The sequence below is a fragment of the Lentinula edodes genome (genome assembly GCF_021015755.1).
Source record: "Lentinula edodes strain Le(Bin) 0899 ss11 chromosome Unknown C8R40scaffold_37, whole genome shotgun sequence".
Classification (NCBI taxonomy): Eukaryota; Fungi; Basidiomycota; class Agaricomycetes; order Agaricales; family Omphalotaceae; genus Lentinula; species Lentinula edodes.
In genome coordinates this window covers 201,657-228,326 of record NW_025764343.1, presented here as the reverse complement: position 1 = coordinate 228,326, position 26,670 = coordinate 201,657, and the positions used below count along the sequence as shown (strand labels likewise).

The window sequence follows — 26,670 nt, the reverse complement described above, 5'->3', positions numbered from 1 at the left end:
TACACCGAGAAAATGTTTAGCAAGCGAAAAATACCAGGTCTAAGAAAGATAAAGAACGTTGGGAATGAGTGTTTGGTAGCTGGTCATAGGTCCCATTGGTATCGAAAATATTATGGCAATGAAAGGTGACAAAAGGAGGCAGCGAAGACGACAGCATAGTAAAAAAAACAGAACAAGGAATGTGGCAAGAGTGACAAAGTGTATGAAAATTCACTGCGAAAAAGCTACGTTCTCGCGCGACGCACACATAACCTCTCCTATAAACCAAAATGCTAGAGATCCCCACCATCAATGGCATCCACAACATACAACACTTGTTGCGGTCTAACAAACAAACCCCTGCTTTCCACTCCACCATAACCCCCTTGGCCATTGTCACTCATAGAAGGACTGGCACTTCTCGCCATCATACCCATGCGCATCCTCTTGGATGAAGCCGTGCCATATCTCGACGTAGAATCCCCGCTCCATTGGTCCACACGGCGTTTCATTCCTTTGGAATATATGTATGAAGAAGGGGTACCATCAACTCCCCGCCCAGGCCGCCGTCTTGAGCTTGCGCGATCATCCATATTATCACCCCACTCCTCTGCCGTGCCACCACTACCACCATTACTAGGTCCCTTCGTTATATCGAAATAACGTACACCCCGCCAGGTACCGTCATTCCACTGCCTTGAATCCTCCGTGTTACCCATCACGACGTCTTTATCCCTTCCTCTATCATCGTTTACAGGCACCTCTACACCAACCCATGGTCCTAGCTCACCCTCAACCTCACCAATATATCTTGCAAACGCGCGAAAGCGTTTGCGTTTAGATGAAACGATGCAGGGGATGCCAATAGAGAGGGTTGCTCCAAGGTGAGTAGGATAGGGTGAGGTTTCGTCATCGGGCGGAGAAGATGGACCGGGATCCGGTACTGTTGAGGGAATTGATCCTGAAACAGAACTACGAGGCAATGGTGGAATGGAAGCAGTTTTTTTGTTGGAGGGATATTTTGATTTGGAACCGGAAGCGCGTTCGCCTTTGATCGTATCACTCGAACCTTTCTTCGATAGGGTCTTGCCTTTGGACGACGCCGTTCCTGCCCCTGATCCAGCAGCGACAAGAGTAGCCTTAGCTTGAGCACGCGCTTTATCGGCCGGAGATGTTCCTTTGTTACTTTTGACCGAAGTGGCAATAGATGTAACAGATGGCGGCCTTCTGGTTGAAGGTACTTTGCCGGTGGTCCGGCCAGTCGTGGTGCCTGCGGTGGCATTCGTCGCCGTGCTTCTCGTACTACGTGCGCTGCGTACACTGCCGGCGGAAGTAGCACTGACTGTTCGTTGACGTTGCCTAGGCGTACCGACGACACTCCCAGAAGTAGGGGCGGTGTGGAAGTCACTTGTCCCACTTGTCCCTGAGGTCCCCGAGGCGGTGGAAGTACCACTCGTACTTGCACTAATGGGCCTTGGCATCGGCACTGGGGGGACCTGAAGTCCACCTGATTTCGTTTGCCTGCGAACTGTAGACGTCGATACCTTCGATGATTTTGAAGCCGTGGAAACTGTAGACCGGGTAGAGAATGTCGAGCGCGTCGAAGCAGCTGATCTCGGTCGGGGTTGGGAGGCAGCTTGTTTAGCAGCCGCTGCTGCACGAGGTGACACGGAGCTTGTGGTACTAGATACAGTCCTTGTGCTTCTCACACTAGAACGGGATGATGCAAGGGATGTGTTCGACGCAAGCCTTCTGCCTGTGCCAACCGGTGACGACGGTGTGCTCTTAAGGTTTCCTAACTTCTTAACTAGCGAAGAGGAAACAGATGGTGAAGGGGATCGAGAACGTGGAGGTGTTGATGATTTCATGCTGACATCTTCATCATCACCATCTTGTTCCTCTGCTTCGTTGAGTGTTCCTTCTTCATCCGCCTCAGGATGCTCAGATATGCTGACATCGGGGGTAGAATGCGGTGTCAATTTGGAATCTGGCCTGTCTCCTCCTATGCTTGATGTCGCTTTCCCGGCCGTTGCAACTCTCCTTCTTCCGATCGTATTCGTACTTCCAACGGTGCTGACACTTCGAACCGAACTTGCACTAGATTTGAGCCCGCTGCTTTTTTGAGGTAAATTCCGTGACAAGATCGACACTCGCATCGAGGGTGTGAGAGAGTTAGTCGAATGAATAGAGACACTGTCGGTATCGGAGCGTGGTTTGAGGCGGTCTCGAGAAGGGGTGGAGGTGTGGTTGGCGGGGGGCAAAAGAAGATCGTCAAGAGGAACTTGAATGTCTAAAATAATTAATTTTTAAAAATGAGTCATTCAATCAATAACACAAACTTACAATCGGCGATCTCTTGCAAAGCCCATCCCTCCATTGAAGCGCCCTGCTTCCCATCGATTCCAACAAACCCACCCGCTTCACGGACTTCTCTCCACCTCCCTTTGTCTCTGATCCACCTCAAAACCTCGATCCTCGCTTCCTCAACCTGTATCCTCACATGTGACGTCGGCGGTAATAGTAACGCATTGTTTCCGCCAAACATGTCATCGGTGTCGTATATCGACTGGTATTGATTGCCAGAACTTTGAGAGATGTTTGGGTCATGGGAGGCAGGGAGCAGGAGGATGTTGGATAATAGGGTTTGATAAACAAGAGGTGCGTTAGAAGGTTTGAGCCCTCGGAGAAGGGAAGCCAAGATGGCAGACACGCGATTAGCGTCTTCATATGCAGTGGACGGTGAAGGTCCCATTGACTTGTGATTTGCGAAGGAGAGAGGGACAGGGACAGAAACTTCCGAGGCATTTGAGGGTGTCAGTGTTGGGGTGAGTGTGGATGGTGCTAAGGAAGAGACAATTGAGGCCAGTTTACGATGCCCCTGTCTATCCGGCCACGAAGGAGGTTGATAGAAGGGTGAAGCACGTAGAAGAATGTCGTGCCATTCCGAGGGTGGGAAGTCTTCTTCTTCCTCCATGCCGGTGGTGACTGATGGAGGTGGTGTGAAGCATTCTGTGACACGATCTGCCAGACATTCGTCTATCGCTTCGCGCGCATGCAGGAGGTCCATGCGCACTGTCTCATGCCAATTTGGGTTTGAATTCCTACGAATCTCATCCACATCGTCTGTGTTCATCATCTTCTCCGCTGCTTTGACAGCTTTGGCTAGTTTGCCTCCTACTCCGAGAGCGCTTTCCACAGCGAAAAGCATACTCCAAACGTTCACGTTGACACCTTTCGATTTTTCATCCGTAGGAGGTATCATCCGCTTCTTGACTCCTTTCAAAACGCTTTCCCTCAAGCGTGCCGGTAGCCCGGCCCACTCAGACGTCACCCAGCCGTCTCCCAATAATCCTACCAGGGCACGACGTGCCCCACGATCGAGGTATGGATCATTGACTTCCGGACGAACAGCAAATTCTAGGACACGTGGAGCTCGGCGGGCACACTGTCTGCATCGACATCCGCCAGTGTTTCCTCCCCATCTACCCTTTATCAGCGCCTCGTACTCGGGAAACTCTAGAAAGGCATGGAAAAGCCCGTGGCAAAGCTCCATGACGATTCTGCCCCGAATCTCGTCTAGGAGACGCGGGAGGTGAAGATGTGCGGGCAGGGATGAGAGGTATATATGCAGCGCAGTTGTAAGGTCGTAGGTACGGTGAGAGAATGCCAGAGTACCAGTATAAAGGTATCCGAGGGTGAAATGAAGAGAGGCAGGGGTAAATGGCGGTGAAGGTAAAGTGAGGGTTTGAGGTGATGGGGTTGAAGATAATGAAGATGCCAATGTCAAAGATTTCAGTGGATTTGGTAGCAGCAGACTCCGAAAGTACGCGGACCGTGAAACCAGGATGAAACGGTGTGTACTGAATACTGCAGTTGTATTTTCGTGCTCCTTGTTTCCACTTGAGCTGGTAGAGAAATTATCTGTCGGATTCACCATCAGCGAAATCTTGACATCGCTGTACAACCTGGATCGCCACATGAACACCAGGTCCTTTCTAAGCTTATCAAGTCGAATTTCCTGCGCTTCTGCCTCTCCGCCGCCAAGGGATGCATCACCAGTAGAGTCAAACAAGAATTCAAATGCTTCCCCAAATCCTTGACCAGTGTACAAATACTCGAGCTCATTGCTGAACAGCGCAGGGGTAATGGTTGTGTGTAAACGAGTAACGACGACACCGTCTTTGGTGGTCATCGTTGACGGTACTGGCGAGTTTCGAATGGAGGGTGAGGGTGACCGGGACAACTGAGAAACTTGAAGTAAACGTTCCTGCTCAAAACTTAAGGTGAGTGATAACGCAGAGGAGCCCGGTATCGGTGACTGTGATGGTGAAGGTGAGGTGGCCAGGTTGGGCCGAAATTGAAAATATCGCGATTGAAATGACGGCGGCGCTCTTGCGTAGACAATTGCTTCATTGAACAACATCAGTGACATTTGTATCATTACTATTAGTTGAACACACCTTTGTGTCCCCAAACTTCCTCTACAACCTCACTGATACCTACTCCTCCCCCACCAACCTCCCACACTACATCTGCAAAAGATTCCTTTGCATTTCTGAACAGCCGAGCCAAGTCTTCCTGCCATGACTCGGTAGATAGATCGATAGCTTCTTGCAGCGACGGAGCGCGTGGTGCAGCGGGAGTCGATAATTTCACTATTGTTCTAGAGGCCATTATACTTTTGCTAAAGTAACAGATACGTTGAGTGAATAGATGAAAATATAGGTAGCGTTACAAGTTAGCTAGCCTTCAAATATCGCGGAAAGCAAGTTCATAACAACAAAGAGGTGCAAGTTGAGTAGATCCAAAGTAATCTGGACCAGAAATGATGGAAATTATTAGAGAAATGTCGGGTATCCTTAAGTCGAATCGTGCAATCTGAGTGTTGTTCGACTCGACGCTGCCGAGGCCTGGGCAATGGGTATCGTTGAGAAAGTTACGAGAACCAAAAGCTTCCGTGGGACGGCGTGGGTACGGCTCTGATCACGTTACCCGACTACGTTCAAATTTCTCAAAAAAACAAATTGAAATCATACTCATTGTACACTGTACGATTAGGTACGATTCAAATTGTAGAAACAGCAGGATTCCAAGAATATGTAGATATTAGAAAATGGACTAAAATTCAAACCGGAGCGCAGCCTCTGGTCGACGCAAGGGCTCCAGTCTGGATGGAAATGGTCCATAAAAAGGTTCTATCGATATTCTTTTCAGCAGAAACTTGGTCTCTTCACTTTCTGCACTATCAATGCTCTTCATATGTGATTCATCAGAAACTATACTGAAGCTTTGTTTGTCTGCAAGTTTCTTTTGGAAATGAAGTCAGCATCCAATCATTGAAATATGTAGAAATTCACCGATGGGGCATGGTCATTGTTTGTGGCCGATAAGTTTGGATTACTCTTGGAATGCACCAGCCGCGTCCCCGGTGCCTCCAACTCACCCTGGACGTGTATATCCCTACCACTGACCGCTGGCGTAGTTGAATGCAAATTCATTATCGTATGCCTTCTGCTCGTGTTATTAGGAGGATCTGTCAATATCTGGCCTGGACTAGTATTTTCTGTCACCGTTGTGGGCTCAAACATCCGTCAAGTTCCAATGTAGCTCTCAGGAGTGAGAAACCACCACTCACTAACAGTAGTGTCGAAGCTGGCGCTATTTCAGAGAATTCTGCCGTAGTCTGAGCATGGTCTCGAGCTGGTTCCAACAGCGGGTTGCCGTGGTCGTGATGAACATGGGTGCTTCTCAAATCCAATATCGAGTTGCGTCTGGTGGGAGCTTCCAGATGAACGCAATATGTTTCCGAATTCAAAGAGGAAGCTAAGGTTGACATCGAACGCCGCTTGATGTCTAAGGTTGGGCCGCCATTATTTGCGGCCTGAATTTTGGCGTCGATTCCAGATACAAAATTCGTATACGCTTCTTGGGAGTGAGTGGGGAGCTTGTCGAAAAAAGCGTCGTCGATGGCAAGGCTTTCCCTGGCACGGTACATGGCACTTTCTCGAAACCCACGCCCGGGAACGGCAAGGCGAGCATTGAGGGTCGCCAGGAGACAGTTTGCATACCTGATTTAAACTAAGTAAGTTGCGTGGTCGAGAACGATGTACTTCGATGACTTGCAGCTTTGGAAGGGTGAAAAACCTATCAAATGAATCATCAAATGAATCATCACGGATGGTCTGATTCATAGGAGAGTAGAGACTCACAAGATAAAATGTATGAGACTATTTCTCCACACTAGAAAGAACAACAACTCCATGGCTGCCCCGATTGCAGTTATCATCCCACTGTCAATTGCGATGCTCATTACTCTTTCGACTCTTCCCATCAACTGATCTGTTGTGCAATGCTTCTTTATTATCATGTGTTGCTATTGCGCAAAATGCCAATGTAAACCGTTGAGTTCACAACAAATAATAAGGCGCACCAAATGAAGGATAGTAGTTGCAATGATGATGTCGCAAATGGAAGTACCAGCTAACCAGGACTATAGGCCCGCCATGTAACGATGAGTTTGAGATGTGCTGTTAAGAAATCGTGAGACTTACAACATTGATGAATAGTAATTTTGGGTCCGTTATCGTCTCAGTACCTGCTCCAAGAATTCCGATCCCGTTTTCAAGCACCTGATTGGTAATGTCAACATCGAATCGACATAGTCAACGAGGAGAAAATTGGCTATAAAACCTACACCAAATCCAGATATAGACACCATCACGCATTGGTAGGTTGAAATGATTATTACAACCACAATTATTCCCCAGTGACCGCCCAAGATGCGGATACGCCAGCAATAAAATGCATGAACCATGAAAGCAGCTTTAAATCAGCCAAAAATGTGGGTTGATTACGACGTCTGTACAATCTGGATGATAGCACTAAGTAAAACTTACCTAGCCCGGACAAGAGAGCCACAATTTTGAAGCCCCACAGGAAGATAGAGTAGGAAATGAAGCCGTCTACAATGAGAGCCATGATAACAATCATGGTAGCAAATACGGTTGATAAGAATTCGACGAAAAAAACAGCAAATACTGCATAAGGTAAGGCGTTGATTATTGTGGTTAACAAAATCATGGATTCACGATACTTGCCTGTAATTATTATCTGACGAGGATCCGTTCGGTGAAATGAGAGGTAGTATAAGACTGAGGCAGTCAAAATGATCAATGCTTGTTTGGCTGTTGTGAGCCGCCACGACGTACAGAGTTGAACAAGCAATATCCCACTCAGAAAGTAGCTGAGAATATAACCCAGAAACTGCATATTGACCGTTCATGGTAAATCTTTCGGCGTGACAATGAATTTTCTCACGACTGGAACATCCCTAGAACACAGTAGTCAATAAATGTGAAAAGAAGAATGAGACACGGATGGCGTACGTTAAGGCGGAAAATTCGTCAGGCGAAATGCCAGTGTCGTTAATTCCACCGCTTGCGTGGTCCATAGTAACGTTTTTGCGTTGAAACCTCTCGAATGCGCTCCGAAAATTCGAGTTTAGCCTATCGTAGACGTAGACTAGCACTAGCCGATTTTCAAACTCGCTCCAATCTGGCGGTTTATGTTTGAAATTTCCCTTCCAATGACTCGCAACTTCTCCAACACTAGATTTCGAACCAGACGAACAAAAGAGGAAGAGCCAAGGTAGCGACTCAGGCTGCCACGGTTGAAGGTCCCAGACCGGAAGAGCAGATATAAGGCGGTTGGAATGGGCAGGGATTCACCAACCAAGAGTCAAGAAAATGCGACCGGCGCCAAACAGAAGAACGAAATGGTAGAAAGAGAGGAAAGGCAACGGTTTTGTGACGAGGAATCATGAATGCAGTCTCTTTTATCAAGCCGGCAAAGGTTGTTGATCACTATGGGCTACCGCATCTGCAACTAATGATCAATGAAGAGTTGCAGGTATAAATTGAAATAAATCTCTGACAGATTATAGATCGCGAAATCATTCGAAGTGGCCCTATTTTTGAATCTGATTGGTGATATAGAGCTACACAGGACGGGACCAACACATACTCAAGTAATGGTTCAAACTGGGAGTCAAATTACTTGAACAATCCACTAGACCGTTCTCTGTTGTTGAGCCATTGTAAAGCTAGTTGTGCTAACCTCGAGATTTAAGGTTAGTAAAAGGGGCCTTAAGGAAGTCAAAAATTCACAGAGCGAACCAAGCATATGGATCTAGCCACAGATCCGGAAGATACGGCTAGTATCGCCTTCATTGGCAAAATTTGTATGAGAAACGCACATACGAGTTCATATAATGCATGCGAACCCGAGAAGCAATCCGTGGCATACCATGCCAGCAATATTCGTCGGTTTCCCATTGGTTTCCAAAAGGCGTCGTTGTATTTACATTGGGATGGTAATTGTAACACCATGATGAACAATTCAAAGAGCGCGCACAACGCTGCTAGCGCTCAGGGGATTGCGGACCACGATCCTATACCAACGTATCAACCTAAATGAAATCATGAATACTACGTTGCACACCTCTTCAAAGCCTCCAGATTGATAATTGAAACTTCGAACCGTAGTGGAAGTGTACATTGCATAATTTTAACTTGAAGCGCAACAACCTTCTCCCAATGTCCACAATGACCCATTTTAGCCTGCTATTTGAGCAGCATCGCGATCGGATATTCTTTGGAGGAGGAGAGGGAGAAAGAACCGACGCAGTCCCATTTAGAAACAGTCATGTGCCTGGGTAGATATTCGGAACGAGTTTTGGGCTCGAGCATAAGCCTCAGTATCCTGAGTGCTGGAATGGAATTGGTACATTTAATGCAAATGACCAAAGACTTAGATAGCAGGAACAGGGACATCCGCACGGCCCGCTCCAGGGGATTCACAATGACATATTTTCAAACAATCCAGGGCCCATTTACACGGATAATGGTGTATATTGGTCCGAAAAAAGCCCTTGACTAATCCTTACCGGAAATATACCAAGAGTCGATGTTTCTTCTCTCGAAGCTACAACCACTAGGACCTGAAGCTTCATTGTTGATACAGAGTGAACCGACTAGAAAGCAGTTTATCTGAAATCAGGTCAACCTCCCCCTGGAACAGAGCGGGGTTGATCGAACCGGAAGCTAAAGTCCGAATGTACGCTGAGTCTGAGTCTCCTCGGAGAATCCTAGATACTTTTCGTCCAGCCGGAGCGCGAAGTGTCGTCAATCGTCAATCTAGTAGGAGGTGAAAAGGCACCCACGTTTAGCCTCCATAGGGGAAACAAGGTATACGGCCGCAAGCCAAGCGCCTCCAAGCGCACAGGCATTTTCAGATTTGGCTCTAGAAGCAGCCGAAAAAGCAACAATGGGGAATTTGCGTGGTCATATCTGGAGATCAGTAGATGTCGATAGTGCGACAGGTCGAACCAGTGTGGAACATTCACTGTGCTGAAGCGCTGAAGGGAGGAACAGACGTCTGAGTCTGATCGTTGAAATCATTTTCAATATGTAATTGATGATTACGTACTCCTGAGATATTGATATAATGGAGTTGCCACGCAACGTTGACCACCGCTTTTCCCGTGTGCGAGAGTGCCCCTTCGTCCATCGATACCCAGCAGCTCGAGTTATTATTTTTCGGCTGTCTTATAGAGCATTAACTTGCCTGGGCTCTCGATCTTCCTCTCCTCCAGACGAAAATGCATCTACCAATTCCCTGCAGCTCTCCCGTTGAAATCCCTAGTTTTTTGGGATTCCCTACGAAATACTCCTACTTATCTTCGACCTGCTCACTATTTCTGCTATCCTTTATCGGACTAGCGGTCCTAGCAGCTGCCGTTTTATTTAAATTTTTCCTTCATCGAAAATCGAGAACGAAACTTTCCACGAATATAGCTCAGAAATCGGAGAAAGAGCTCATTCAGGCGCAGCGTCGGACATGGAGCTCTCTTCTTACTGCATGGGATGGTGTCACTTGGCCTGTCAGCCTCACAGTTCCTCCACCATCAACTGCTGTTGGAAGAGGCGTCGGACTCAACGGGGCTGTTTTGGGAAAGCAAACGTCACAACCAACGCGAAATGCACCTTCCTTGAACCAAACCCGTTTGTGGCTTAGCTCCATAAAGTCAAATGTCGTGATTATTAACGTGCCACATAGTGCCCACAATTTACCAGTCGAAAGAACCAATATCAATGGCGAAAATGATTATGTCTCGCCATGTGAGTGCTCAATTGTTCCATCGTATATCCCGAGCGAACCTTATGTATATGATTCCAGACATTTCGCCGGCCCTCCATTCCTGTCCAGAATCCACCTCATGCTGTTCTACGTCGTCCGACCCCTCCATCATCACCAGCGCCTATCCCAAAATCACAATCAATGGTTTGAAAGACGTTTTGCATCGATATTTATGAGCCAAATGCTTGCTGTGCTCCACCTTAGAATCCGACCTATGATACGAAAAGAAATTAACAAAACCTATTGCATTCCCAGCTACGCTACAATTGCCACGTATAACATTTATTGATATCTCACGTTTTGGATGGTCGACAAGAACTGTTCCCGCACCTATACTCCTCTTTATTCATTATGAATTCCCTCAACCATTGTCGGTCGGTCGATCACACATACCTTTTTCCTACCCCCACGCATTTCCATCTTGCACCCTTCGTCCTGCGATATCCATCACTCAAGTTATTTCTTCTTATTCAAACGGTCGTGATTTTCACAAGACATTCTAATGTAATGGAATGCAGATGCTCATTATCTTATACGTATCTGGGTGGAATGTTTCAAAGGTACTTTTGCTTCGATTTTTTTTTCGTCTTTTGTATATTATTTTCTTTGGTTGGATGTTTTTTGACACATATCGTTATCACATTTCTGCTGTAATGCCCACTTTTCAAACTTGTCTTTACCACTGCAAGCGTCGTGAAACTTGGAGATCATAGTTGGTCTGCATGATCGCCTTCAACAATCGTAAACGTTGCAACCAACGTCGTATCCAGCGTGCACAAGAGTACCAGCATCTGAGAGATATCCATGATCGACATTATCCATTTCGATATATTCCATAGAGCTGAACGGTGGTATACACGGGCCGTGCGATATAGACTCCCCACCCAACATAGCGAGGAAGCCTGCTGTTTCCATAGATGTTATTGGGGGAGCTGAGGTTGAGTCAAGTGCAGGGAACCCATGCATGATGAACGAATTAATGGATAGAGGTGAGGAAACCGAAGAGTGCGTAACGTCTTCTTGTAATAAATTAGAAAGATCGTAGTTTGCAGTATTACTTGGACCAGGCTGAGGCATGCTCGATGGAAAGGTGGCAGATGAAAGCCACGCTAGGTAAGAAGATGATGGTGAGATAGAAGGTGAGGCTGATTCTGAAAAGAAGGTTGCGTCGGGATATGAACTTGTGAATCCATCAAGGGTGAAATTCATTGTAGCGGAAGAGGGGGAGGTATCAGACAAGCTCGAGATATCTTTCTTATCTCCCTCGATTGAGGAGGTTGATGTAGACAGGTCGGGTTCCGCATCGACCTTCCTGCACTGCTTTTCCACGTTCGATGACTCGGTCGTCTTTTTCTCAAGAACAGGACTTAATTGCATCGCAATCAAGCCCCTCAGAATATCAGCAATGTCCGAAGCGCATTTCCAGCTTCTGCCGATCTCCGCCAAGTATTGTACGCACAGGTCTGCTCGACCGACGTACATCTGCAAGTCTTTTTTTGCTACACGAAGACCTCTTGTCGCTTGCACTGCGAGCAGGATGTAGACGGTTCCTGCGGCGAAAACAATCTGAACGGGAGTTACAGGGACATAGCGAAGTGTATATAGGGAACGGTATATCCCAAGAAGGTCCATAATGTTATCGGCTGCACGCCTGCAGAGCTGGATATAAAGCTTGAGAACAAGAGTAAGGTCATCAAGACACATTGAGCAATTACCTTGACATGGTCAATATCCCTTGTGGTCGTGTCCGGGCGCCTCCTACGATGAAAAAACGGCCGATGTAAAAGAATAAAGGTCCACCAGAATGATAAGTGCAGCATGAGCTTATGAGGTGTGGAAGTATTCTTGTTCGCTTGCGTGATGTCAATCTCGGTAGGCAATTTCCCTTTCCACGCATGCAGCTGAAGACTGGAAGAAAGAGGTTAAAAAGTAGAGTAGGTTGCCAGCAAAAACAACAACGTACTCAATACCGCTGATTTGTTCATCCTTGACCTCCCGCCGATGACTCGATACATGGAGGGAATTTCTAATTGCTAGAGCTCGTCACACATAGATTGAATATGTAAGGAGAACTTACGCAACGCCCATAACTTTTCTTGCAATGTTCAAGAGTTCACAAGTAGCAGCAAAAGTGGTGGAAAGATAATTCGGTTGGGGGGCTATGTTCGCAGAAGGATGTTCCCAAGAAATTTGATCGAACTCTGCGTCAACATATGGCACAGGTATAGGGTTTCCTTCAGATGTTGTCGAGAGACTGAAGTCTCGACCAACGTAGAGACACCAACAGACTTCCTGAGTAAACGTTGTCCAGTACGCCCAATTTCGATCATACATATCATGCGTGGTAATGAGGCCTGATTTGACCCAGGCGGAACAGTCTACACTCAAGCCCACTACAATAATGATTGTAGATCAGACAAATACTGTGCATGTACTTCGACGACTTACAAGCTTGACTGACTCGACTCCCAATTCCGAAATACACATAGCCCAAACCTTGCTCGCCGCTTGAAGAATGGAAACTACCGAGCATCGAAAGTGCATGCACAACGCTGACGTTCGGCCTTTGGACTTCCGATTCCATCAACCGTTTTGCTTCATCCGCGAAAAAATTTCTAGCTTCGAAGTTGCGAATCTGAGGATCATCTGAAAACCCGGTAGCAACAGCAAGAAGAGCATTATGGAGCATAGGAGAATAGTGGGATGTTTTGGGCGGAGTTTGGGAGCGATGTACGCTGAGGTAGCGGTACATGTCGCGTAGAAAAAGGACAGGGACTATCCGCATGCACCAGGAGGTAAAGAACTTGAATAAAAGATCAAGGACCCTATCGTGATTTGTTCAGGACGAAGAACCTAGGGAGCTAGTGTCATTATCACTCGCCTGTCATGTTCCTGTCGGGTTAAAGGGACTTGTGAAGGCAGATAACGCGACCAGTCAAAGAGAGGATCGTAATGAGTTGGGTCCGCCCCGTCAACTAGGAGCATATATCGTTCACTGAGATTGATTTCTACATCAGGTATGATAGAAACATGTTTCGGCAAAGTGCAAAATGTATTCGCGAAGCGGAAAGGTGCAGCATTCCCGTAAAACACCAGACCCCGTTCGTCCAGCTGACATAAAAAGTTCACCTTAAGATGAATTTCAAAAGCAAGCTCACTCACTGTGAGATTCTGTGCGGAAACACAAATCTCTGCTGTTATATCATCTCCATCTAAACTAGATTCTCCTTCGATTTCTTCATATTCCATCTTCCCATCTCCGTAATCCTTCGGTCGAAACTGCAAGTAAGACTGACCATCCTGATATGTACCGCCATGTTCTCTTTGGCATCTTTCGAGCATAGATTCGAGGATATTGGCGTAACGTTCCAATGCATCAGTTCGTCTGCGCATAGCTTCAAAATGAGCTTCAGTACGGGGCTTTCGGGCGCTTTCTCCTGTCCAAGCACACTGGATATGGAAGGTCAGAAGGGTACTCCGAGGGTCGGATAGACAGACACCTCTTCACGTCGTCCAGATGCTTCACAAGATCCACAAGAAGGTCTGACTTCATCGCATTTGATTTTTCTGATTAATTTTAATGAGCTACATCCAATTTATGAGGGCAAACATAGTCGTGCTTTCTCTTGCAAACACTGCATGCTCGCGAAGCGTACGTCCCTTTCCCGCGTGTTCCTGCACCGGATGAAGTGCGCTTGACTGGCTGTACTTTAGTCATTGTCAGACTGAGAGAGTTGGGTCATGAGTGCAAGTCGTCTTCCTGCTTTCCGCCTATTTATGCATACGGGAAAAATGGCTAGACCGAATGATTATGAAGTTGAGAGGAGCTGAATGATTGATGGCATCGGAACCTGGGGCTGTCAAACCCTATTTCTCCAGAAAGTACATAACCCTAGAATCAATTGATCTCGGGCAGTGGATGACTTTCTTGTTTGACTTTCTTGTTCAGAATCACAATTGGAGTTGCATTTGTTACCAGGAATTTTCTGTTTCGCTGCAGAATCACATACGAACGTTCAATGTCTGGCTTGAAGCTACCTCAGGCTGAATCATACTAGCACTCCACTGACGTCTGACACAAACCGATGCAGGATTAGATTTCCCCCTCTACACAATACGATCGCCAAGGCCTGGTCCTTCGTTGTCGGACGTGCACAACTGGACAGCAGAAGTCGCTTTTCCCTGATGGTCACGATGAAACTCGTTATGCTGGCAGTGTATTGAAAGAAAGAGACGAGAAAATGAGTCTAAGGATGGATGGGTAAGGTTTGTCATATGAATCAAATGAGTGAGTGAATGAGTACAATCCTCTATACACACGATGAACGGAGGAGGGAAAACGAACAGCTCAAAGGAATGTGGTATATTATTATTAGAGGGGACGTCCCCCCGTCCCCAGTTCAAGTAAGTAGAAGAACGTATGAATGTAAGGTTCTGCGAAACAAAGAGGAAAAACGTAACAATAATGATAACATTTCATCGTGTAGGTACCCATATCTTCACCGACTTTGATATTAAAAAGGGTAAAGATTAGCTTGAAGCAACGAAGCACCGTATTTTTACACTCACTTGGTCACTTCCAGTGGTAGCAATCACATTGACAAGCCTCGGTCCGGCATTAGGATCTTTATCCAAAGTTTGGCTCGCAGTCCCGACAACTTGCCTCCCCCAAGACATGGACGTAACAAACTGCACATGAGCTTCGATTTTGCGAGTGCAGCGTCCGGTTTTTAAATCCCAGATTCGGATGGTATGATCATCGGCTGCAGTGAGCATGTATTGCCCATTGGGATGGAAAACGATTGCGTGTACCCAATCGTCGTGGCCATGCTATGTGAAAGAGAATGAGGGAGAGAGAGAAGAACAATGCAAGCCGAACGTACCAACGTATGGAGACATTGTCCACTATTAACATCCCAAATCTTCACTGTCTTGTCTCTGGATGCGGTGACTGCAAACACAGGCCCCTGATTAGCCAATGCCTGGGCGCCTTGAGGAGCCTAGATATGTTTCATTTGGCGAATTCAGGTCTTGTACACAAAGCGGCAGAACATGATCTGTGTTTACCTTAACCGCGACCAGTTCGCGAATAGCAGCTATGGCATGAGGTGGACAGAATTCTGCCGCCTCCACGTCGTTTTCATGACCTCGGAATTCGGCTTTCACATCCCCTGAAGAGAGGTCGACAACTTTTGAAGTCTAGAGTTAATGATAAGATTTTAGGTGAGCAATTACTTGACGTGAGCGGGAAGTAACACATACATGATCCCCAGAGGCTGTGATTGCTAATCTTCCATCGTCTGACGGCACGGCACACCGTATCCAAGCATCATGAGGAGATATGACTTTGATGCAGTGACTGATGACAAAAGAGAATTAAGGACATTATATATGCAAACATTATGAATACCAACGTCGACGCGATATCCCATATCCTGAGAGTGTGGTCCCGACTTGAGCTAATGATCTTGTCGTCACCGGGAAGGAAACGAGCTGTGGAGATCGAATGCTCATGCCCTCTTAAGGTCGCGAAATTTTGATAATCGTTCTCGACATTCCATAGCTTGATGAACAGATCATACCCGCATGTAACTATAATATTGCATTTGGGCGTTCAACTTCAATATAGGGCAAACAACGACAGAGTCACTCACCAAGGGTAGTTCCAGTAGAATTGAACTGACAGTCCGAGACTCTCTTCGTGTGGCTCTTCAACGTCCGCTCAAGTTCTCCTGAATCCCAATCCCAGACTTTGATCGTAAAATCGTCACTTGCGGTTGCCACGACTGAGTATATCGGATGAAAAGCAGCGGCGTTGACAGTCCCTCGATGACCTGTCAGTGTGTGCTTGGCGGAACTTGCTGTAGGTAGCCAATCGGTGTTGGACTGCTTTCCACTGGTGCCGTTTGGTATTGCCATATGCGAGCTGTCTTCTAAAGCTTGAGCAAGGCGAGTTTCAAGTTCCATTATCTATATAGAATATCGAAGAGATTATGAGGAAAATTTAGCTTCGACTGAATGATTTAATGATAATGACGAAAACGCGTGCGCACCTTCTTCTGCATCCTGATCACACTTGTCCACTTTTTAGCGAGCAGCCCACTCGTCTTGGCAGACGGATCGGGTTGAAAGTCGGCTAGCTGCATAAGCATTGAAAGAATGAGTCAAAGTACGGTGAACTCGAAAGTGAATTATTGGTTTACAGTAGGCAGTTCGCCCTTGAACTGGTCGTATGTCTTATGAAAGCCATTGGTGTGGAGATAATCCAGCATCGCCTTGTGCCTCTAGATAAGTTAGATTGTGCGGAGAAGGTTGAGTAGAAGAGGATTTACAGATCATCCTGCTGCCTCTCTGAGAGGATTGAAGACATGATCAAAACAATAAAAGTGGTTGTGAAGCATGTTCAAATTTCTGAATGCGACCAAAGTCGCGCCAACATTTCGAAACTCCCACGTTGATACTTGGAATAACCATTTTGGTTACCATAAGTTGCTTAATAGTTGCTCAATCGAGGAGGCAAAGTTGAAGTATGTACAGTATTTAGTATTGGAAGGTTCCAATAATCTCTTCACGAGTTTTGTGAGGAAGCGTCCTCCAAGTAAGTCGGATTCACCCAGCCCTTCATCCAAAAGACATCCTCGGACTCTATCTTGGATTATACCTATGGCCTATGTCCTCCCAAACCCAACCACAGTTTTGTGACAAAATTTTAGCGGAGGTTTATCACATATATATGTATGCACGAGCTACTTCAAGGTTGAACTGTGGGCGAATCAAATAGCCTGGAAGAAAATTAAAGTATTGACGAGCTCGGTTGCGACTGTCGAAGAAGAAATCCATACCTTGGGTGCAACAGCAGCAATCTTCCCCCATCCTTTCAACTTTAGATCCGCACTCACAACACCCCCAATTCTTGTTCCCAGCATTTCTCGTTTATTATTCAAAAGTACTGCAGCATTATCATCAAACCGAATGTATCTCCCATCAGGTCTCTGTACTGGCTTTTTCGTGCGGACAATTACTGCACGGCGGACGTCTCCTCGGCGAACCTTGACGGCGGTCAAAGAGGCTTGAGCAGCAGCGGATACGGGTCGAGCACTCCTAACAACGCAGACGATTTCGTCGCCTACAGAACCCCAGCGGTTATTGACTTTGTTTTTGAGAACGTTAACACATTCTACGACAAGGGCGCCAGAGTTGTCTATGACCTGTTGTTTACGGAAAAGTTAGTAGAGGTGGTAAGAGATTAGAAATGCTGAATGCCTGACATTGAGTGTGCTTTTGAGTCCAATCATTGACCTGTACCGAACTGGTACTTCGGAGTACTGAACAGAGTTATAGGCGTTTACCGCGGGAATTCCCTGATTCCTGACTCTCACTTTGCCGGAGTCTCTCGACGGCCTTCGCGTTCACGGGCTTTCAATGTCTGTGCCTCCAAGACCATTGTTAACGCTCCAACAGCGACGCGTAAGGCTGATGCTCGCCACCTTTCCGATGATTGTGGTCACAGGATGTAAGGTTCTTTGCAGATTGTTAAATTACTCATGACAATAATTGGCATCCTGCGTAGATGTGCTGTACAAACGTCTTGTACTCGGTGAAGCTCAAAAAAGATTTTCCAGACCGTCAGACTCTGCAGCCGTGCCAGGCGTTCAGCGAGCAAAGATGGAGACAGAAAAGCCGAAAGAAGGATAGCAGGTCGGGGGTTTGAATACTAAATAGACGTTGACTGCTCTCAGACTACCTGCAACTAGAACTGATATTCGTAAGACCAGTTGTCTTGCAGAACAATGTAATATTATTATCTGAACTAGGAGAGTTAAAGATTCTTAGTAGCGCCGTAAGTGTGCCGAGATTGACTTCGCTAAGTATGCACCCAACCACATCTCCCTCAAAGGTCCGCATCTTTTCCAATTTCCCACTCATTATATTCAATATCGAGTTTGTATCTTCTCTTTGATTTAATAGGCTGCTTATGGTCGCACTTACGACTCCAAGCTCGTAACTCGCGAAATGCACCGACTTGGCACTGTTCCTTCTAGTTCGGCCTCTTTACCTAACCCTTCTATTCCTCAGGCATCGACATCTTCATTATCATCCTCGTCATCCAATGATCCCTGGGGTTTTCTACATGTAAATCTACTACCATTGTTCAATGGAGAGCCGTTGAGGATACCAATGTGAGATGAGTTGTTGTTCGGTCAACAATCCATCTTATCCTGATCTTAAATCACCTAGTGAAGACCTGAATAACCTTGTCAGGCGTCACATATCATCTGTAGTTTCGTCTACACCGTCTAAAGCTCTGTCGACACTGGAAAGCGACACCGCCGAGCTGCTCTCTTCCGGCATGGTCACGTTGAACGCGAAACTATCCGGTATCGAAGACGACAAACTCATCTCACGAGTCGTCGAGCTCTGGGGCTTTTTCTGGGACCAAGTCCTCACGTACGTGGAGGGCGTTTTACTTCCTCTCCAAATAGATCCCCTTTTATCCTCGCTCTACCGTGGACCGAAACGCCCAAGCTCACCTTCCCGCCAAACATCTGGTAACAAACAGTCCAAACCGTCATTATCTATATCATCTTCACTCGGAATGTCTTCCTATCACATCGATGTACGTACAGTAGCACTTTGCTCCTTCCGCGACAAAATCATTCTCCCTCTTTCGTCTCGCCTCTATGCCCGGCTGTCAGCCACCTCGAACATGAGCCTGAACAAGAATTCACATCAGGAGCCATTACAAGAGACACCTCCGCGTATGCAGCAGATGCTCCTAGTACTCTCTGCACAGTCCCGACCGCGACCTCAGACGCTCTCGTTAGGCATTGCAGGCGGCAGCTCGAATGCATCGAATTTATCCACAGGCGAAGCCGCTATTGCAGACCTTCTCCGTGTTGTGCGCTCTGCTTCCCGCTTGCACTACCAATCGACCTTCAATCGACCAAGTGGAGGGCGTCCCATTCCCGGTTCGTCTGTCTCCTCCCGGCAATATCATCCGGGTATCAACAACCGCATGGGCATAAGTAGCGGCGTTGGTATAGGTGAAAATAGTGTACGAGCGCCAAACTTCCTGAGCGAAGGCGGACCTGGTGATCGTCGAGGTCGCGTCGCAGATAAAAAGCTCACCATTCGAGGGCGTCTGAACATCACTCCAGCTTTGGGTGGCGATGAGTACCTCAATGGTGGTGACTTAGATACCCCCAGAAATAACACGGGTATGGATATCGGCATGTTCGGGTTTACGGAAATCGAGAGGCAGAGGGAGAGAGACTTTTTCTTGGATTCATTGAAGAGTCCGGATTTACCTCCTGGGACGCCTACGGGTAGCTCAACGACAGCTACAGTTACTGCTCCCCGTGCGAGTATAGGTGGTTGGGGACTGGGTGCAGGGAATGAGCCTGGTGAAGGAGGGGACGAGGACGAGCCGCTGGACTGGGATCAGGCGCAGGCTGTTGTAGAGCGTATGGTTGGGATGACTTCTTCGCATCAAGAAACTAATGGGCAACCAGCATTGAGTGCGAACAGTAATAACTCGCATTTCCCTTCCGCTGGAAATAGTGTGAGTCCTGCACCTCCGGTCGCTCGACGAAGGATGACTTGAGAATTTTGTGCTGTTTTCATTGTCTGCTTTGGTAGTAGGTAGGATAGGATAGGATAGGATAGTATGTATAATGCATTGACAAATCCATAACATCGATAACATCAATACCTGATTGTCTCGACTGTGAATTACCTCATAGGTGCACTTACGGTTTCAGTCGGAGACGCCTAATTATGAGCTTTTTGACTAACCTCTGTATTGAGGTAGTCTCCCGAGTCAGACCCTAAATAGATTTGTAAACAGTCGTTGCAATAGTATTGAGGACCATAATTCTTTTCAAACGTGACAACTGTATCCTCCCATTAAGATCAACGTGCCAGAGAAATATCCAGAATTTTGCACGTCTCTAAATAACCAAAAACAACGTCGTTAACGATGTACTCCTGAGGTTTATAGGTAGAGTAACCATCGCGATCACAGTGGTACACAAGGATCCTGACTAGCCAATAATGGTGCGTGGCCGCGCAAGCTGTTCACAAAATGCTACACCAGGAGGCAATAAATCCAACGAAGACGCTACAGAAGAAGAATGAGTGTAGATTCATATATCACCTACTGACAGTGAAATACGACATAGTATCATGAGCGCACAACGAGGGTTAAGGTAAATTGTTCTTGCTCTAAACCTATGATCTGGTTTTGACTTTGGCAGCGGCATAACGAATGTATTCCTTAAAAATTGTTAAGAGTATCCGTGTGGTGACTCCTCCTGCCTAGACGCAGAGCTCTCTTTGTTCCCCTTCTCATCCTCCCACTATTTTTACCACCACTGAATCGGCCTCTCTATAGCTGGTGCTTATGCTCGGGTTCAGCTGGTACCACAGGCGAGGCAGACGACGCAGCAGGGATGATTCTTGTTCCAGGTATTCTGGCTGGATTAAATGACCGATCACAGTCAGAGTAGGCCGCGCCTGCGCCGAATCCGGTTGAAAGAGCGATGGGAAAGGTGCGTCCTGATGACAACGGGATCAAAGGAAGTGTTGTAAGTTGGGTGAGCGATGAAGGAATCTCAGAGTGAAGAAAAACTCACGTTTAAACAGGATAACAGACGCGACGACCCCAACGCTGAATCCCACTCCTCTGAAACCAGCTTGTCAATATGAAGATACGCAAAGGAGAACGAACATGAGGAAGCAGCTAAATTAGCCGTTCGCAGAAAGTAGGGTTTGAGAAGCAACATATAACAATGAAAAGAGCGAGGGGGATGTAAAACGCACGTCTTTACAAGGAAGTCTGCCACTGTTGAAACAGCCGGCAGTGTGTCAGAAAGTACGCGTATGTGAGTATGTTAGAACAGGCGTATGGAGGGTTGTAAGACGTTCCAATCGTGTTTTGGGGTGACAGATGAAAGGTGAAAAGGTAAAGAGTTTGTTGAGCAAAGGCCCGATCAACGTAGACATGTCCGTCGACCGAGGTACAGTTGAATGTTTATGAAGTTGTCAAGTTAAGGGATATATGAGCGAATGGGAGTTTTGTTTCGTTCAATGATACGAGAAGTTGGATGAGAAATTGGATGAAGAGTTCCGACCATGGAAACAGGGTTCAGAAGCGGTAAGAAGAATGGACATCCGAAAACTCCCGTCAGTGCGAGGCAAAAACCAGATTGGATAAACTTGTCCACGTACAACAGCGGTCGTACTAAATAATGACAATGAGGATAGTCATAGTAAGGAGAGAGCTCAGGAGTAGAGTACCTTTTGGCCTAGAATGTCTTCACTCGATACAGGTTTTGAGGAGGACATGATGGATGATGGGAAAGATGTAAGGTGACATCAACCGGTTACCGCAGTGACTTGTCACTTTCCTATAGCTTCATTCTCTACCACAATGGCGAACCAATCGCCGATGATCTCAATTCCTCTCAAATCTACGGAGGAAGTCGACTGGACCACGCCAATCCGTCATTTAATATCGCAATCTTATGGGGAAAGTCCGGACAATTACTCATCGGAATGCGCTTCACTACAACGTTGTCGACAAGATGCTGTTCGAGGAGCAGGCAGCGATTCCACGGCTAGGGATTTGCTTTACAAGTACTTTGGTCAATTGGAGCTTTTGGAGCTGAGGTTTGCGGAGATCCGAGTGACTTTCCCTTGGAAAGACGCGTTCACAGCGAAACTTACTACGCAGACAAGTATCGCATTCGAAAAGGCTTCAATCTTATTCCAAATTGCTTCTGTTCACTCCTCACTTGCTGCTTCACAAAGCCGCTCGGATCCAGAAGGAATTAAACGGGCATTCTACTACTTCCGTACCTGCGCCGGGATGTTGACATATATCAACGACAATTTTCTTCATGCTCCTTCAACGGATCTTAGCAGGGAAGTGATAAAATTCCTCGTCGCCTTGATATTGGCGCAAGCGACCGAAGTGTTTCTGGAGAAATGCACCGAAGAGAAGAAAGGTAGTGGGCTCGTCAGTAAAGTCGCAGCTCAGACGGCAGGCATGTATACTGCACTCACGGAACAGGTCAAAGAATTTATGGGCAAGGGGATCTTTGATAGGAATTGGGTCATGTTGATACAAGTACGTTATGTATCATTAAAGGGAATCTAATACTAATCGTGATATCTCAGATAAAAGCAAAGTATCTGTCGTCTCTTGCCCAATATCACCGCTCCCTCGCTGATAGGGCCCTTTCCAAACACGGAGACGCCCTCGCGCGTCTGACCCTCGCCGAAACCCTTGCCAAAGAATCCCAATACCTTGCTTCTTCCTTTAATCCAAGCGTTTCGCCAACCTTACCCGCTGACGCTGCCTCCACTCTCTCAGATCGGCTTAAAGCCCACCTCTCACTCTGTACCAATGCCAAATCCACCGCCCAACACGAGAATGATCTCATTTACAATGCCGTCCTACCCAATCCCGACTCCTTACCCCAAATTGAAACAACTTCAGTAGCCTCTGTCGCTGCACCGATATCAATACAGGAAGTGTATGGTGCGCCCGAAGTGCAGAAGGTCATCGGGCAGGACATCTTCTTGAAATTAATACCACTGAGTGTGCATGAAAGTGCATCGGTCTATTCTGAGGAGAAGGCGAAACTGGTTAGAGGGGAAGTGGAAAGAGTGGAGCTGGCTGAGAGTCAGGTAAGAAGTGCGATCGAGACCATGGGCGTTAAGGAGGGCGTGGCCAAGTTCAAGGCCATCTTAAAGGAAGCGGTAGGTGATATTGATGATGATGTGGATGCAATTCCACCAAATGCTCGGAAATGGACCGACGAAATCATATCCTTGGAATCCCGCGACCCCCTCACTTCACTACTCTCTCAATTGACCCAACGCAAATCCAACGTTCAGTCAACTCTTTCTCATATATCGTCCAACCTTTCCCAAGAATCCCATACTACTGAAACACTACGCGTGCAATACGGGGTTAAGTTCACTCAAGAGCCCAGTGCGTCTCTTACACGGGATATGAGGAGGGAGTTGAAGGAACTCCAGGATCATTCCGGCCAAGCCGAAGGAAGCGATAGGCAAGTCGAGATGCTTTGGGACGGTGTGAGAGCCGATGTTGGGGTGTTGCTTGGTTGGGGAGGTGAAGGCGAGTTGGAGGAGTTGTTCAGACGCGCTATGGATGTTGTCAATGATCAAGGAACGCATGTTGCTCAAAGCTTACTTGATATAGATGAAGGGGTTAATAACGACGAAGAAGCTAATGAACGAGCCGTAATCGCCGAATTAGTATCAGAGATCGATGAGAGATTTGGGAGGTTGAGTAAAATTTCTAGGGAAAGAGGGGAAGTATTGAAGGATCTAAAGGAGAAGGTGGGCTCAAGAGTTGAATATTACCCGATTCGCAGTCTACAAACTGATCTATCATTCCTTCCAGATACAAACAGATGATGTATCCCACTTACTTCTTCTAAATCGCCGAAATACCGCAGTTGAACCGACACTCTTTGCAGCTGAACTAGAGAAATTTAGACCGTATCAACAACGCCTCGGTCAAGCCGTCGCTCAGCAGGAGGTCGTACTTAGCGAGATCGGGGCATTTTGGAAAAAGTTGCGTGAAATGAGTGGTGGGCGAAAAGCTTACAATAGGACCAGTGGAGGAGGCACCGGAGGAGGTAAGCCCAATCATCATTCTTCATATACCTTTATCTTGACCTAGTTCGCTTCCCTCCTTCATAGGAAGCTTAGCGCGAAAATGGGAAGAACGAGAAAAGCGCAAGAAAGATCTTCTTGTGCGATTCGGAAGAGCTAGGGATGTGTATATGGAAGTGAGAGATGGGATTACGTGAGTGGCTCTTCTGTTCTCGCTACACCCACTTATTCTCTTATATATTCACCAGCAAAGGTCTCACATTCTACACCGACCTCTCCCAACTTGCCTCTACACTCGAGTCGACCGTGAAGGAGTTCGTTGAGCGACGGACCAGGGAGAGGGAGGCGCTGGTTAGACAGTTGGAGGTGGAAAAGAGGCTTTCAAGTGGTGGTGCTGTGTCAGTCAGTCAGCGAGGGAGCGGGCCTCCGCCTCTCCCGCCACCTCCACCGAGCTCAGCACCAGATAACTCCAATGATTTGAGCGCGTCGCTGGCTGGAATGAAAATATCGAAACCACCACCTCCCACGCCGTCTTTGTATGCTTCTTCGTATGCCTCTCAGCAGACCCCCAACCAAACACAATGGAGGAATACGCCTACTCCTCCGGTATCTCAGAGTCCCCATCAACAACATCAAACACAGTCATACATCCCACCATCTTCTTCTCAACCGCCTCCTCAACCGCCGTACTCCCCGTACTCCCAGCCTTATTCGTCCTATGTTTCCAGCCCCGCTATCGCAGCTTCTCCTCAGCAGCAACCACAACGTCAACAATACGGGAATTTCCCTCCACCACCTTCATTACCGTCTCCGCCCCTTCTCGATCCGTACGCAAGTTTGGATATGTTAAACTCTATCTCTCCTCCTGCGCTGCCGCCGTCATCTCAGCCGCAGAGGCAACAAACATATGGCAATGAATTTCCTCCTCCTCCTCCAGGGCCTCAAGCCCCTCAACAGCAGGGTTACAGCGGACAAGGGAGTTACGGAAGGTATAGTTCGCCACCGCCGCCGCCACCTCCCTCCCATCAAGGATATGGAGGATACCAGTCTCCTCCTTCTCACCCTGCTCCGCCACCGCAACAACAGCAGGGCTATGGAGGGTATGGCTCACCACACCAGCCACCCCCTACCCAACAGCAGCAATCTTATCAGGGTTATCAAGGGTTTCCACCTCCCCCTCCTCAATCTCAACAGCAGAACTACCCGGGTTATCAGGATCCCAGAGGGTATAGCAGCTACGGCAGTGGTAGATAGACATTGACGGAATCCACTTGCGCGTACGATACATATATAATGGTAACATAACCATGAAGTGTTTACAGATTGTCACTTGCGGGGGAGTCCTTTTTTTTGCAAGCGAGAATATCACGTATCCTGGGGTCTGGTATTGTATGTAAGTAAAAGCTACTGCAATCAACACTCTCTACTTCGTTGATGGTGAAAAGCTGAAAGCATATTATTCGATTTCCTCCAGATACATAGCAGTTTACTCACGAACTCGTTTGGGTTTTTCGAATTGCAGAACTAGCAGAGAATCCTGAGAGAACCTGACCTAACCTATGCTTATCCTAACCAACAATTACCCCAGTGACATCCGCAAACCAAGCTCGTTGATCCTTGGGCGAGGCCCAATCAGGCTTATTACCTATATGCAAGTTTAGTAGAAACCAATAGAAACAGAGCGCAAGTTATTGAAATCGAAGTAGATGTTGAAGCAAAGCTGTAGCAAGATATCAACAGACAGACTTACCCCCAAAAAATGTCTGAAAGTGCATTCCTTTGAGTCTACTCTTCTCAGAGTTTGAGAAGCTCAAGCCAGTGATAGAGATGACCGATGCTCCGTCGATCCAAAGTTCGATTTCGCCTACATACCAACACCTCAGGGAATAGTTCCAGTGGAAATTGGGAGGAGTTTACAAAAAAAATCGAGACTTACCGTCATCGAGCCCAACGGCATTGAGCTTCACTCGGATTGCGATACTTACCCATCGTCCAACCGGGATGAAAAAAGCTCCACGACCAACCGAGAATCCAAAATCTGGATTTTCAAGTGAGAGGGGCGGGACAGTTAGAAGACGTTTCTTGTTTTCTGCGGTCAATGGTAGATAGATGTAGAGTTCTCCTGCGCCTTTGGATCTGAACCGCGATAAGTTCTTCAGTGACAAGCAAATGAGGGGAATTGCGAAAGTACCTCCACATAATTCGAACATCGAAGCAAGACTCTCTGCTATTTTTCCGACCTCCGCTACACCCATACGCAAGGCTATCGATACCGCCAAATACTCCCGGTAGTTTACCCCCTTTGGCCCACTCCCAATCACTCTGAAGCATCATACGATAGCTCATAAGAATCTCTTCTGCTCCCGTACCATCTGAAGAGCTAAGCAACCCGTCTGAGAACTCCTTCGGCCCGGACAAGTAGAATCCGAACCCGCCAGGTATTTCAGCAGAAGGATTGATACTTCCTTTTGGATAGAATGCTTCCCAAGCAATTGGCGGCGGAGGTAAGCAGACACAGTTAGACTCATATTCACTATCATTTATACCATGGTCTATTGGATTCGGGGGCGAAACCAATGGATGAGCTGTGCGAGAGGAGATCTTGTGGACCCCGATAGATTTATCGAGCAGATCGACAATAGCAAGAGAAGGGTTGGAGGAAATTGATAAAGTGCTGGTGGTAAATCCGCATTGGAAGTAAGGGATAGGTACTAAAGGATGGTAAAGCGCTGATTCAAATGCTTGAAAAGACATTGTGTGGAAATTAAGTAGTCGGACCGGACACCCGCCTCGACAATGATATTTTCCCTGCTTTTGGACGAGGAAAATATTTATGGGTGGTGC

At 47.0% G+C, this 26,670-nt stretch overlaps 10 protein-coding genes across 10 annotated transcripts; 4 read left to right on the top strand and 6 right to left on the bottom strand.

Moving 5' to 3' along the window:
• Positions 1-2: 2 nt before the first annotated feature.
• C8R40DRAFT_1121928 (uncharacterized protein) lies at positions 3-4,910 on the bottom strand. The gene is made up of 4 exons (XM_046228833.1): positions 4,727-4,910; positions 4,440-4,663; positions 2,323-4,386; positions 3-2,269 (listed from the first exon to the last, which is right to left on the bottom strand). The coding sequence occupies exons 2-4, from the start codon at positions 4,651-4,653 to the stop codon at positions 273-275; spliced, it is 4,275 nt and encodes a 1,424-aa protein (XP_046082541.1). The 5' UTR covers positions 4,654-4,663; positions 4,727-4,910; the 3' UTR covers positions 3-272.
• A 69-nt stretch (positions 4,911-4,979) lies between these two features.
• Positions 4,980-7,658, bottom strand: C8R40DRAFT_555393 (uncharacterized protein). The gene is made up of 12 exons (XM_046235441.1): positions 7,365-7,658; positions 7,188-7,309; positions 7,077-7,130; positions 6,876-7,016; positions 6,674-6,801; positions 6,531-6,608; positions 6,410-6,469; positions 6,189-6,352; positions 6,103-6,123; positions 5,615-6,047; positions 5,337-5,558; positions 4,980-5,286 (listed from the first exon to the last, which is right to left on the bottom strand). The coding sequence occupies exons 2-12, from the start codon at positions 7,246-7,248 to the stop codon at positions 5,098-5,100; spliced, it is 1,551 nt and encodes a 516-aa protein (XP_046082540.1). The 5' UTR covers positions 7,249-7,309; positions 7,365-7,658; the 3' UTR covers positions 4,980-5,097.
• Positions 7,659-9,637: 1,979 nt separating this feature from the next.
• C8R40DRAFT_1174584 (uncharacterized protein) lies at positions 9,638-10,326 on the top strand (the record flags this gene model as incomplete). The annotated part of the gene is made up of 3 exons (XM_046232201.1): positions 9,638-10,040; positions 10,096-10,157; positions 10,216-10,326. The coding sequence occupies 3 exons, from the start codon at positions 9,638-9,640 to the stop codon at positions 10,324-10,326; spliced, it is 576 nt and encodes a 191-aa protein (XP_046082539.1).
• A 543-nt stretch (positions 10,327-10,869) lies between these two features.
• On the bottom strand, positions 10,870-14,069 carry C8R40DRAFT_555441 (uncharacterized protein). The gene is made up of 9 exons (XM_046235442.1): positions 13,797-14,069; positions 13,677-13,743; positions 13,339-13,626; positions 13,058-13,287; positions 12,625-13,001; positions 12,254-12,569; positions 12,140-12,202; positions 11,892-12,084; positions 10,870-11,835 (listed from the first exon to the last, which is right to left on the bottom strand). Exons 1-9 carry the CDS (start codon positions 13,892-13,894, stop codon positions 10,909-10,911), a joined length of 2,559 nt encoding a protein of 852 aa, XP_046082538.1. The 5' UTR covers positions 13,895-14,069; the 3' UTR covers positions 10,870-10,908.
• Positions 14,070-14,652: 583 nt separating this feature from the next.
• Positions 14,653-16,546, bottom strand: C8R40DRAFT_1054722 (dynein regulator; the record flags this gene model as incomplete). Its single annotated transcript, XM_046224947.1, has 10 exons — positions 14,653-14,682; positions 14,746-15,006; positions 15,060-15,176; positions 15,250-15,375; positions 15,439-15,535; positions 15,591-15,768; positions 15,831-16,146; positions 16,230-16,316; positions 16,380-16,458; positions 16,509-16,546. The coding sequence occupies 10 exons, from the start codon at positions 16,544-16,546 to the stop codon at positions 14,653-14,655; spliced, it is 1,329 nt and encodes a 442-aa protein (XP_046082537.1).
• Positions 16,547-16,949: 403 nt separating this feature from the next.
• C8R40DRAFT_1054442 (ribosomal protein L14b/L23e) lies at positions 16,950-17,471 on the bottom strand (the record flags this gene model as incomplete). The annotated part of the gene is made up of 2 exons (XM_046224930.1): positions 16,950-17,384; positions 17,445-17,471. 2 exons carry the CDS (start codon positions 17,469-17,471, stop codon positions 16,950-16,952), a joined length of 462 nt encoding a protein of 153 aa, XP_046082536.1.
• Positions 17,472-17,521: 50 nt separating this feature from the next.
• Positions 17,522-18,005, top strand: C8R40DRAFT_1121911 (uncharacterized protein). Its single transcript, XM_046228832.1, has 2 exons — positions 17,522-17,689; positions 17,747-18,005. Exons 1-2 carry the CDS (start codon positions 17,599-17,601, stop codon positions 17,869-17,871), a joined length of 216 nt encoding a protein of 71 aa, XP_046082535.1. The 5' UTR covers positions 17,522-17,598; the 3' UTR covers positions 17,872-18,005.
• A 2-nt stretch (positions 18,006-18,007) lies between these two features.
• Positions 18,008-19,953, top strand: C8R40DRAFT_1256758 (HbrB-like-domain-containing protein). Its single transcript, XM_046233778.1, has 3 exons — positions 18,008-18,073; positions 18,145-18,356; positions 18,415-19,953. The coding sequence occupies exons 1-3, from the start codon at positions 18,047-18,049 to the stop codon at positions 19,778-19,780; spliced, it is 1,605 nt and encodes a 534-aa protein (XP_046082534.1). The 5' UTR covers positions 18,008-18,046; the 3' UTR covers positions 19,781-19,953.
• A 1,606-nt stretch (positions 19,954-21,559) lies between these two features.
• Positions 21,560-25,450, top strand: C8R40DRAFT_554732 (BRO1-like domain-containing protein). The gene is made up of 6 exons (XM_046235439.1): positions 21,560-22,306; positions 22,357-23,547; positions 23,612-23,849; positions 23,914-24,019; positions 24,075-25,219; positions 25,301-25,450. The coding sequence occupies exons 1-5, from the start codon at positions 21,608-21,610 to the stop codon at positions 25,078-25,080; spliced, it is 3,240 nt and encodes a 1,079-aa protein (XP_046082533.1). The 5' UTR covers positions 21,560-21,607; the 3' UTR covers positions 25,081-25,219; positions 25,301-25,450.
• Positions 25,395-26,580, bottom strand: C8R40DRAFT_1054779 (uncharacterized protein; the record flags this gene model as incomplete). Its single annotated transcript, XM_046224952.1, has 4 exons — positions 25,395-25,463; positions 25,569-25,690; positions 25,763-25,962; positions 26,018-26,580. The coding sequence occupies 4 exons, from the start codon at positions 26,578-26,580 to the stop codon at positions 25,395-25,397; spliced, it is 954 nt and encodes a 317-aa protein (XP_046082532.1).
• Positions 26,581-26,670: the final 90 nt, after the last annotated feature.

Coding starts and splice junctions, on each gene's coding strand:
- C8R40DRAFT_555393 (XM_046235441.1), bottom strand. CDS start 7,248: ATGCAGTTTCTGGGTTATATTCTCAGCTACTTTCTGAGTGGGATATTG. Junction 7,131..7,187: donor GATATTGCTTGTTCAACTCT/GTACGTCGTGGC, acceptor TGACTGCCTCAG/TCTTATACTACCTCTCATTT. Junction 6,048..6,102: donor TTTTTCACCCTTCCAAAGCT/GCAAGTCATCGA, acceptor AGTTTAAATCAG/GTATGCAAACTGTCTCCTGG.
- C8R40DRAFT_1121928 (XM_046228833.1), bottom strand. CDS start 4,653: ATGGCCTCTAGAACAATAGTGAAATTATCGACTCCCGCTGCACCACGC. Junction 4,387..4,439: donor GGAAGTTTGGGGACACAAAG/GTGTGTTCAACT, acceptor TGTTCAATGAAG/CAATTGTCTACGCAAGAGCG. Junction 2,270..2,322: donor TTTGCAAGAGATCGCCGATT/GTAAGTTTGTGT, acceptor TAATTATTTTAG/ACATTCAAGTTCCTCTTGAC.
- C8R40DRAFT_554732 (XM_046235439.1), top strand. CDS start 21,608: ATGGCGAACCAATCGCCGATGATCTCAATTCCTCTCAAATCTACGGAG. Junction 22,307..22,356: donor ATTGGGTCATGTTGATACAA/GTACGTTATGTA, acceptor GTGATATCTCAG/ATAAAAGCAAAGTATCTGTC. Junction 23,850..23,913: donor TGGAGGAGGCACCGGAGGAG/GTAAGCCCAATC, acceptor CCTCCTTCATAG/GAAGCTTAGCGCGAAAATGG.
- C8R40DRAFT_1121911 (XM_046228832.1), top strand. CDS start 17,599: ATGTCTGTGCCTCCAAGACCATTGTTAACGCTCCAACAGCGACGCGTA. Junction 17,690..17,746: donor GATGATTGTGGTCACAGGAT/GTAAGGTTCTTT, acceptor CATCCTGCGTAG/ATGTGCTGTACAAACGTCTT.
- C8R40DRAFT_555441 (XM_046235442.1), bottom strand. CDS start 13,894: ATGACTAAAGTACAGCCAGTCAAGCGCACTTCATCCGGTGCAGGAACA. Junction 13,627..13,676: donor CATCTGGACGACGTGAAGAG/GTGTCTGTCTAT, acceptor TTCCATATCCAG/TGTGCTTGGACAGGAGAAAG. Junction 13,288..13,338: donor TTTCCGCACAGAATCTCACA/GTGAGTGAGCTT, acceptor TTTTTATGTCAG/CTGGACGAACGGGGTCTGGT.
- C8R40DRAFT_1256758 (XM_046233778.1), top strand. CDS start 18,047: ATGCACCCAACCACATCTCCCTCAAAG. Junction 18,074..18,144: donor CAACCACATCTCCCTCAAAG/GTCCGCATCTTT, acceptor TTGATTTAATAG/GCTGCTTATGGTCGCACTTA. Junction 18,357..18,414: donor GAGCCGTTGAGGATACCAAT/GTGAGATGAGTT, acceptor TAAATCACCTAG/TGAAGACCTGAATAACCTTG.